The 9,952-nt window shown below is 54.7% G+C and overlaps 1 protein-coding gene across 1 annotated transcript; it reads right to left on the bottom strand.

The window, feature by feature from the left end:
- Window positions 1-377: 377 nt before the first annotated feature.
- Window positions 378-9,440, bottom strand: Tinagl1 (tubulointerstitial nephritis antigen like 1). The gene is made up of 12 exons (XM_021160261.3): window positions 9,363-9,440; window positions 8,551-8,868; window positions 7,609-7,672; window positions 4,047-4,139; window positions 3,755-3,869; window positions 2,692-2,815; window positions 2,460-2,610; window positions 2,167-2,356; window positions 2,029-2,074; window positions 1,675-1,798; window positions 1,078-1,123; window positions 378-980 (listed from the first exon to the last, which is right to left on the bottom strand). Exons 2-12 carry the CDS (start codon window positions 8,858-8,860, stop codon window positions 840-842), a joined length of 1,404 nt encoding a protein of 467 aa, XP_021015920.1. The 5' UTR covers window positions 8,861-8,868; window positions 9,363-9,440; the 3' UTR covers window positions 378-839.
- Window positions 9,441-9,952: the final 512 nt, after the last annotated feature.

Raw genomic sequence — 9,952 nt, 5'->3', positions numbered from 1 at the left:
AAGGTCATGTTATCCAAGTCGCTCCTGCAAGTGGATGGGCGCAGAGGATTGTAATGGGAAGGACACTAAGATTTCTTGTTTATCCACCCCTGCCTGCCACCCAGTGATGTGCTATCCTTCTCTCCCACCCCTCTCCCTGCTCTTATGTCAGGGTCTCACACACTCCAAGGCTGTCCTCAGGTTTGCTACCTAATCCAACGATAACCTAGAACTCAGATCCCTGTGTCCCCACCTCCCAAGTGCTGGGAGCACAAACTTGTACCCTGCTCCCAGCTTTCAGGCAGTTCTTTCTGTTGTCTAGCCATGGGCCACTCCAGCTTTGATGTGTTTTGTTTTTTGGTTTTTGTCTCCACCTTGAAGACTCCCAGACACTGTAATAATCAATACTTTGGTTTTATTTTAATGAAAAGAAAAATAAATATCTTTAAAGAATATGAAAGCAGTACTGAGGATGGAAAGGTACGACCAAAATGGAGGCTAGGGAGATGGGCAGAATCCATCAAAAAGAAGAAGATGAGAAAGAGGGTGGGTAGGAGGGTAATGAGGTTGGGTTGTCTTAGCTCCCGTGGTCTTGGGCTGGGACCAGGGGCCTGGGATCTGTCTATACTCCCTGCAGTTTCCAAACCGGGCCCTTCCCAGTTCCGGCTGTGATATCTGGGGGCTTCCGCCAGCCTGGTGCATCTTTGGCTCCTAGGTGGGATTCTGCCTTAGCGCGCACGCGCGGATCTGAGTCTGTAGGGATTAGCACCTGGTCCCGGAGTGCACCCAAGACTTCATGGGGCATGGCTTCCAAGGCCTCTTCTGTGGCTGTGGATCCCACCCAGCCTAGTGGCTGAGACTCAGTGGTGCCCCATGTCCTCCATTCCCACGCGACCCCAGACGCCCAGCACGAAGGTCTCGATGTCGCACTCGTTGGTGCCACGCACGATCCGGAAGTGGCCCCTCTCACCCCACCATGGGCCCCACGAGTTGGCAGCAGTCTGGGAGTGAAAAGGGGAGAGACATGAGGCAAAAGACGGACGAGGGAGGGCTCAGAAGGGCAGGAACTTGGGACTCAGCCTCGCACCAGAGACTCACCCAGTACTTGATGGTCCTTCCGTCTGGCAGCATCTCTTCTCCCCACCTAGCGGCAAAGCAAGAGGGAGAGGGGGCACTGCTTGCACCGGGTCTCAACATCTGGATCACAGCACCCCAAGCTACCCCTGTGGCTTCTGAAATCTGAGCTTAGCCAGGGACCTGAAGAGTGTTCACCCCTCTCTGCATAGCCTGTCACTCAATGGTTGGCCAAAGTTGGGACAAGTTTGCGTTTTGAGACAAGGTTTCACATAGTCCAAACTACTCGTGAAGTTGAAGGCAAAGGTGACCTTTTAGCTCCTAATCCTTCTGCCCACATCTCAGTGCTGAGATCCCGGATGCGCTCCCCCAAGCCCACCCCATTAGCTCTTGAATTCTCAAATTCAAGGGGGCAGTTTCACTGTTCCCAGACACCCTTCAAAGCTCCTCATGTCCCCGCACCCCTGCAAGCAGCCCATCCTCCCTGTGTCTGTTTCCTCTTTGGCAATGGGAGGAGGGAGGAGCAGCCTCAGTTTGGCAGAGAACACAAAGATTTTCAGAGAATTCCCAGTGTAAATGCCACTGCTCCTAGTCCCATGTGCCCTCAGGAACCTCACTCACCCAGTGATCTTGACTGAGTGAGTCCCATGTCTGCGGTACTGCTCCGGCCTCCCCTGGCTTACAGGTGTGTGGCTGTAGATGCCACGCTGGTACAAGAAGAAGTCCTCGTGTACTTCCATGAGTGCTGTGGGCAGAGACAAAGACAGGGCTTGGCCTGCTATTCTGAGCATCCAGACACCAGAGCCTCATATTAGACATTGATTTAAGTAGGAGCTTCCTGCAAAGAAAGGGTAAGGGACCCTCCACTCCTCTTACAACTGCATCTGGTACCTAAAGTTGGAGAGATTTCTTAGGCCCTGCGCCCAGCCTCCAGCAGGAAGTTTCCGGAACCAGAGAAAGCCTGGGGATGTTTACCTTGAACAGGGCCGTTTTCCATTAGCTCCTTCATGATCTCCTTCTCCTGGGGGGGGGGGGGGAGGTCCATCAGTGTAAGATTTAGCGTACCAAACCCCCCAACTCTTGCTTCTCCGCCCTCCCCATGTTTAGACTTACATCAGAGCCCAGGCGGTAGGCAGGCGTGACCTGGTAGATGTCGTTGGAATCAACCTGACCATTGGGGCAGCGGGAAGTGGCTTGGCGCTTGCCCCGCCCCATGGCGCGGCTGTGCATCATACAACGAGGAGTGGGGCTGGCCTCGTTCTGCTCACGGCCGGAGAATGGGTAACAGTTGTCAGACACCACCCTAGAGAAAGAAGCAAGAGCCATAGCGCTATGGCACCACAAAGCCTAGGTTCTAAAGGGTGCTATATCCTCTTCCAGCCCACAACCCCTGTGCGCGTGCGTACCCGCGGCGCCGCAGGAACCACCAAGCGCCATCAAGACGCCCACCTCGGCAGCCCTGCTGGTGGTGGGTATCACAGGACAGCAGGTTCTGCGGTGATAGGATGGGTGTCATGTGTCCCAAAGAATGGATAGAGACGCGATCAGATGCGACAGCTAGTGGGGAAGGCAGAAAGAGCTGTCAGAAGCCAGGCCGTGGCCCTCCTCTCTAGTGCCAGTTCCTGCCCCTGGACACACCTGCTGTGGAGAAAGCCCAGGAACCTGCACAATTGCCCTGGTCCAATGGCTCGTGGATCAGGTTGGGCCACTTCTCTGAAGCTTCAAAGGCAGTGGGTAGTACTTCCCCTTGGCCCAGCACCGTCTGTAAAAAAAAAAAAAGTGATTCCACTTGCTTTCTAGCATGGTCCTGTTGTCCCACGCTTTGGAGGCACAATGAGAATCCAGAGCCTCCGGCATTGGGATCCAGTGTTGCCCTGCTTCTGAGTGGGGTAGGGGTGGCATTCCCGTTACTTGAGTGGAATAATCAGCCCTGTTCAGGGACCCACAAAGATTACACGTGGGTAATGAGGCACAGCAGCCAGGGCCACCTGCTTCCCACTCTCTTCTCCTGCCACTTTTCTCTGTACCTTCTGATCAGCCACACCCTCCTTCCTGCCTGGGCAGTGGCCTCCAAGCCCCAAAGGACAGGGGAGGGAAGAAACAGTAAGGTCCCGTGACCAGGCAGGCCGCCAAGACAAACAGCAGAAAATAGCAAAGCAGCCCCAGGGAGAAAGGCAGGGCCAGGGGCTGGTCACCCTGGCCTTGAGCAGAAGTCCCCTGGCCTCTCCCTGTCTGCTTTGATGGACAGCAGAGCCCTGCCCAGGCCTGCAGCATTGGAGTCTTTACTTGCCCCCACTCTCCCTAAGACTGGCAGGGTCTGGTGGAAAAACAGAAGCCCCCTCCTCCCTAGGGGATTCACTGAGTCAGCAGTTTTTCCGAGAATTGTTGCTTTCTGGCCAGAGCTGTCTGTCCCTCTTTTCCTAAAATACCAAGGTGACCCCCCCCCCCGGCCCCTTGGGTCTTGACCCAGCTGTACTGGACCCAACAGCATTTTTTCCCAGGCTGAGGAGGCAGGAGGGGCTGCTGCAAGCACCAGAAGCTTTGGAAGCACAGTCCCATCAGAGAAGGCAGCGATATGCCCAAGGCCACACAGTCTCATCCTGGAGGAGAGGCTCTTGGCAAGACAAGAAGAGGCTCATCGTTCCCACGTGCTAAGTCATTGGGAGATAGATGGTAGGGATGTGGGTGAGCACGGACTTACATAAATCTCATTCATATTCATGACAGTGGAGGATGGGCGGATTGTGCCCAGGCGGTAGCGAATGCCCTCATCCAGGGTCATGCCCCAGAAGGCACTGTGGTTCCCAGCCTGCCACCTGGAGGAGAGAAGGGAAAGTCAGACCTGTCAAGGCTAGAGGTCCTGGAGCCGTGACAGCTACAAGGGACAGAAGTCAGTTCTAACATGTGCACGTAGCATAATAGCCATGTGTGATGATCATGTGTGTGGACAGGTATGCACCCTCCTGTGCCCACTGATACCCAGGGCCTCTCACCCGTAGTTGCCCCGGTTGATGGCTTTAATCATGTCTGGGTCCACTAGACACGGCTCCTGGTCGCACTCCCAGTGCCCTCCCTCATGGCAGGTGCTAGAATGGAAAAAGAAAAGAAATAAAGAAATTGTGACTAAGGGGCTGGGGGCTGTGGAGCCCCAGAGGTCCACGTGGGCCTGGGATTCTGAGCCAGTCACTGGAGTGGAACCCCTGAATGGCCCCACCCAGCCTGGTGGCTTTGAAAGGCAAGTTCACAATTCTTAAGTTTATCTCTGCTGCCCAGGATCTCGTAGTTCCCCAACATCACCATTGTGGGGGTGTAGCAACAGGTTCTGCTTAATGTGGGTCCAAGTTCTAGATCATGTTACTTCCTGCAACTCAGACTCAAAGCCTGGAGTCGCCTTTGACCCTTCACGCGTTGATCCAGTGCACTCGGATCCAGACCGTGTCTCACACTCTCGGCCACTCGGCCACGTCTGCCCAGCCACCTTTCACCTGATGGCTGATAGTCTTCCTGGCCTGCCCTCCACCCTGCGCCACCCCACGTGCTTGTTTAAGTTGGTGACCGCAGCCATCCTGTTAAGTCTAAGACACGTCACGCCTCTGCTCCAACCCTCCACTGGCTTCACACCACAGAAAAAGAGCCAGAGTCATTCACGGCAACAAGCGCTGTGACCTGTTCTCCCATCACCACCCCCACCCCCACCCCCACCTTGCCTTTTTTTCTTACAGTATATCTCACGTAGCAAAAGCTGGCCTTGAACTCACTATGTTGCCCCAAATCAGTCTTGAACTTCCCAAGTCAGGTTTTAGGCGGTGCTGAGGATCAAACCTAGGGCTTCTAACCTACTTGGCTGGCACTCTACTGAGCTACATCCTCAGCCCACTTAGCCCCATTATGGGGGTGGGGGCACCTGTAAATGGTGAGCATCCAGTAAATATTACTTTTCGTTGTCTTTGGGACTGAACCCTATGGTGGTTAAGCAGATGTTCCTCCCTGGGCCACAGTTCCTTCTGTCTGTCTTTTGAGACAGGGTATCACTAAGTTATGCAGGCTGGCTTGGAAATGACTCTGGAGTTCCAGCTACCTTTGGACTCAGCATCCTCCTGCCTCAGCATCCAGCATAGCTGGGATTATGAACCTGCATCGTAGTTTATAGCTATTGAGTACATGAAAGATTGAGGCAGTACTGCCAAGCAGCTAAGACCATGGACTGGTCCTGCTGGCCTGTTTTGTGGCCTCGAGGGGGTTATTTTTAGAGCCCCACCCCCTCTGTCTATGTTCTCATCAGCAGAGCGAGGACAATGCCTAGTACCACTTTCCAGGGATTCCATGGCAGGCCTCTGAAGGGCTTGCCCCATTGTGGGTGTTTAAGGCTTTCATTGTTCACATATCAGGAACCCTGGGTCCCCCTCCTTCTTTTACAGCTCATGTTCAGCTGACCATACCTCCAGATGTGTAATGGTGCTGGGCGTGGTGGCACACACCTTTAATCTCAGCACTCAGGAGGTAGAGGCAGGCGGATTTCTGAGTTCGAGGCCAGCCTGGTCTACAGAGTGAGTTCCAGGACAACCAGGGCTATAAAGAGAAACCCTGTCTGGAAACAAACAAACAAAAAAGATGTGTAATGGCATTTCAGATTAAAGCCACCCAGCCTTCCCCTGGTCTACTCCTCCCACTGTCCTCATCTTAGAGATCAGGTGCTGGAGTCTACCGTGAACCTGACATGTGCCCTGTCAGTGCGTGCCAAAGACACATATCATGAACCTATCTATCTTCATGCCCCTCCTCCTCTGATGCCAAACCAGGTCAGCTCACTCAGCAATCCCTGTCCCAGATGCTCCGAGGCCAGGCAGATCCATGAGTGATTTCAGTTAGACTTGAGGTCTTGAGTGAACTTCCCTTAGATACTCAGAAACTGGAACATGGCTGAACCTCCTCCGGTCTCTGATGCTTGAGGGTCGCACCAAAAAGAGCTCATCTGTGTCCCACTTTCCCCTCAGTGGTACCTCTTCTGAGTGCATAAGTCTCTTGTTTGTCTTATACTCCATCATAAAGCCAGGTCCCCCGCTTATCTTCCCTCTCTGTGTAACATCCATGCCAGTTTGGCATGACATCGTATGTGTTGCTTTCCTGTGTCCTCTGTGAGACTACAAGCTCCCATGGGTCTGTCTCTCTCCAGCTGTACTTCCTGGGCCCAACACAGTGCCTGCGACACAGTAGGTCTTCAGTAATTACGCATCAGCTGGAGGCCTGAATTCTAGGGATTCTACAATGTTTTTACAAGCTCATAACTCTGCTATTACAAGATGCTAACCAGCCTCCTTCCAGGCACCGCAGGGCATCCGCCTCCAATGCCACCTTATAAGGAGCCTCAAGGGGAGCCAAGCCCCAATATGGCTGGCTCTTTAGCCCTGATGTCTGCGGGTGGTGCTCAAGAGAGCAGGAGGGGGCTGTGGGGATAGGGATGCCCCCTCTTTTACCTTCCTCAACACTCCTCAACATGACCTGAGGAAGAGTCCCTGTGTGGTGATGTCCAGCCTGGAAGGCATATAGACAATCTTCCCCTCGCAAGTGGGATGGATACTTGCGTCACTCAGGCACCAGGACCTGTCCTGAAGGGGTCAGCTAATGCTTTCCAGTCCTCATCTCATGAGCCCCAGGGCTGTTCAAGCAGGTCTAGACAGGACTGGTAGCAGCAGGTCCCAGCATTCCAGAGGGGCCTGGGACAGCAATGGAAACGTTAACCCCTTGGCAGCCACCCTATCAGAACAGCAGAATTCTGCAGACACCCCGCCCTTCTGAGCACACACACACACACCCTCCCTCACCCAGACACATGCCAGCATCCACAGACATATGGTCTCCCTGTTCCCACAGTGACCCCGGCACCCCTCACCCATGAGGCAAAGCAAACAGCTATGTGCAACACATTCCAAAAAGTTTCCTTCTCCCAGGGGCCTCCCAGTCCAGGCAGAGGGAGGGGTGGGGCAGGTTCAGGGCAGCAGAGACCCTTCTGTTTCCAGTAAGGTCTCCATAGTTGCCACCTGATCTACTTCCCAGCTCTGAGGATAGGCTAGCCATGGCCCCTTCCTCCCCCTGCCTGAAACTGGGGGTTTGAGGGTAGGGAGAGGGCACATTCCAGGGAAGGCCCTGCTGCAGGCCACTGGCTGATGGCCAACACAGTCATCCCTGACCCTTCATCCCGCCCAGGACAGCGGATGCTGCAGAGGTTTCCTTCCTGGCGTCCCCTTGGACTCTCCTGTGACAGCAAGCCCAGCTGGGAAGGTGGCCAGCCCAAATCAGGAGGAGTGGAGAAAAACTCCTGGCTTAGGTGTGGCCCCCAGCCAGGCCACGATGGCTGACCACTCCCAGGCTTGTGACTAGAATCTTATTATATGAGATGTCGTGGTCAGTTTGAAAGTTTCCACATTACAGATGAAAACACTTGAGGCCCAGAGAACAAAAAGAACTCATCCCTGGGAAATGGGTGACAGGGGTTGGTGCCAAGTCTGTTTGCCACATAGCGATTGAATTGAGTCCACCCCAATCTCTCACACTCACCATCGATTGCAGTTGTCCCAATAGGTTCCAAAGACTGGGTAGATCCGGCCCCCATGCATGCACCCTACCAGAGGGAGAGAAGGAAAGAAAAAATGGCCAAAGGATTTTTTTTTCAGTGTTGCTTGAAAGAGTCAAGTAAGACTACACGAGGGACTTCCAGAGGGGCAGCCCCAAACCTCCCGAGCTGGTGGTAATCACACACCCAGCCTAACGAAATCTAGAGACAAACTACATCCCAAACTATATCCTAGAACATCCACGGGTTCCCACACAGGGTGCCACACACAAGCTGTTCAAGGACTCCGTTTGGGTCCATGTCGTTTCACCTGGATGCCAGCCATGACATTCCTGGTACCCTTTGTCACTCAGATGAGTTGGGACTTGCCCATGGCATGGAAGGAGCTTTAGGAAACTGAAGCCCAGGTAAGGCAAGCAACTCCTTTAAAAGGCCCAGCATTTTGATATAAAGCAACTAAGGCATGGGTTTTCCTTAGCCCAAAGCCCAGCAGTCATTCGGAAGCGGCAGGAAGGACTTCCGTAGTTCTCCTACTAGGACAGGGAAAGGACACGTGCAGACCATTCTCAGAGGCGCCGAATCCTAAGTGAGGTCTCTGGCTATGACAACCTGGCTGGGCCCTTCATGCTCTATCAGCCCCAGGATGAGTCAGCAGGTGGGGCTGCCACCTTCCCCATACTGACTGAGAGATAGTGCTGGAGCCTGTCTGCCCTGCCCTAGGGCCTAACAGGACTATTTTTTTCAGTGTTGCTTGAAAGAGTCAAGTAAGACCACACGAGGGACTTCCAGAGGGGCAGGAAACAGGGTGAGGATTTCTTTCCTACATTTTTCAAAGCCTGGAAATATCCATTATCAGCCTTGTTCCTGAGCCTTGTTGGGACTGGGAGTGACAAGGTGGCCGGCCTGCTGGCCGTCTAGGTGCCCACCTTGGACGGGAGGGAAGGGGGGTGGAATCCCGAGGCAGAAGTCCCAGAAGTCAGGGCAGCAGTCAGAGACGGTGCGGTTGCAGAAGAGGTCACAGTAACAGGTGGCTCCCAGGTAGGGCAGGGCACACTCATCAGCACGGCCGCGACAGCACATGTCCTGCTCTTGGCAGTATCTGCCACCGGCGTCCCGGATGCCCCGCAGGTGCAGCCCTGGCGCCAGCTCCCTGCGCCAACGACTCCGCCGGGCCTCCAGGGCAGCCTGGCCAGCCAGCAGCAGCAAGAGCAGCCCCAGCCAACAACATCCCCACATGGTGCCTCCTAGACCCGAGGAGAACAGAGGTTAGGGGTCAGAGGTGTTGGCTTCTGGAGACTCCCTAACAAACGTCAAGGGTGGGTCTCCCTTCACATGTCCTGGAGCCTTCCTAGGAGGCTCAGCAAAGCGGGGAGCCCTGACTCCCGAGTCTCCCGGAGGGAAAAGACAGCACTAGATGTCAGTCCACTCATGGGACAAGAAGTAGACGACCCCCCCCCCGACCTGTTTAGGGACTGTCAAGGACAAGGAAATGGGACCTTGACATTTCCAACACGCATTCTCCTCTCCTGCCCTTGGTCCCTCTACCTCTCTGACGCATCTGAGTTGGATTGTTGACTCTGTGTTTCCTCCCTATGCATGCCCCCGCCCTTCTGTCCTTGTGTCCCTCTGACCCTCTCCTCTGTGCCTCTCTGCCCTGGGTCCTTCTCCCTCAGTGTGCCCCCTCCTCGCTGCTCCTTCTCTCAACACCCTCTACCCTCTGATCAGGGAGAGTCCCTACCTGGTGAGGGGTGTGGGCTGGACCCAGGCTGCCCTGCGCGCCTCCGCCTCCAAGCTCGAGACTGCCAGACCGAGTCAAGTGAGGAGCGCAGGGCGGGACGCTTTTTGTACCGCCCTGCCGGCAGCACCCGCCCCAACCCCGGACTGTGGGAGGGGAGGGCGGGGCCCACTTGTAGGTACCTGGAGTAGCCCTTAGCTCCGAGGGAACGGCTTAAGGACAATGTGTACGCGACTGTCCTCCTTGAGGGGTCTCTTGTCAATGGAACCCTCTTCTTAGGGAGCAGAACTGCAACTCACGGAGAAAGAATTGTGGGCTGATAGTAGGAAGGACTTTCCCAGCGATTTTACGAAGCTGAAAACGTGAACAGAAGCGGCGAGGAGGCAACTACGATCAGAGTTCAGGACTTGATAGGGACCAAGAGCTAGGGGCAAAAATCTCTAAGCCCCCCCCCCCCAACCCGGCCCTCCAGGAAGAAAAATAGCCAGGCACATCCTTGACCCAGTGACCCTGGGCTGAGGGCCACTCCAAGCCACAGCAGCTCCCAGGAATGACAGGAATTCCCAAGGGATGATTCAGGAAGCTGCCTAGGC

The sequence above is a fragment of the Mus caroli genome, unplaced genomic scaffold (assembly GCF_978045245.1).
Source record: "Mus caroli unplaced genomic scaffold, Mus_caroli_1 scaffold_6, whole genome shotgun sequence".
NCBI classification, from domain to species: Eukaryota; Metazoa; Chordata; class Mammalia; order Rodentia; family Muridae; genus Mus; species Mus caroli.
This window is presented reverse-complemented; position numbering and strand designations above follow the sequence as displayed.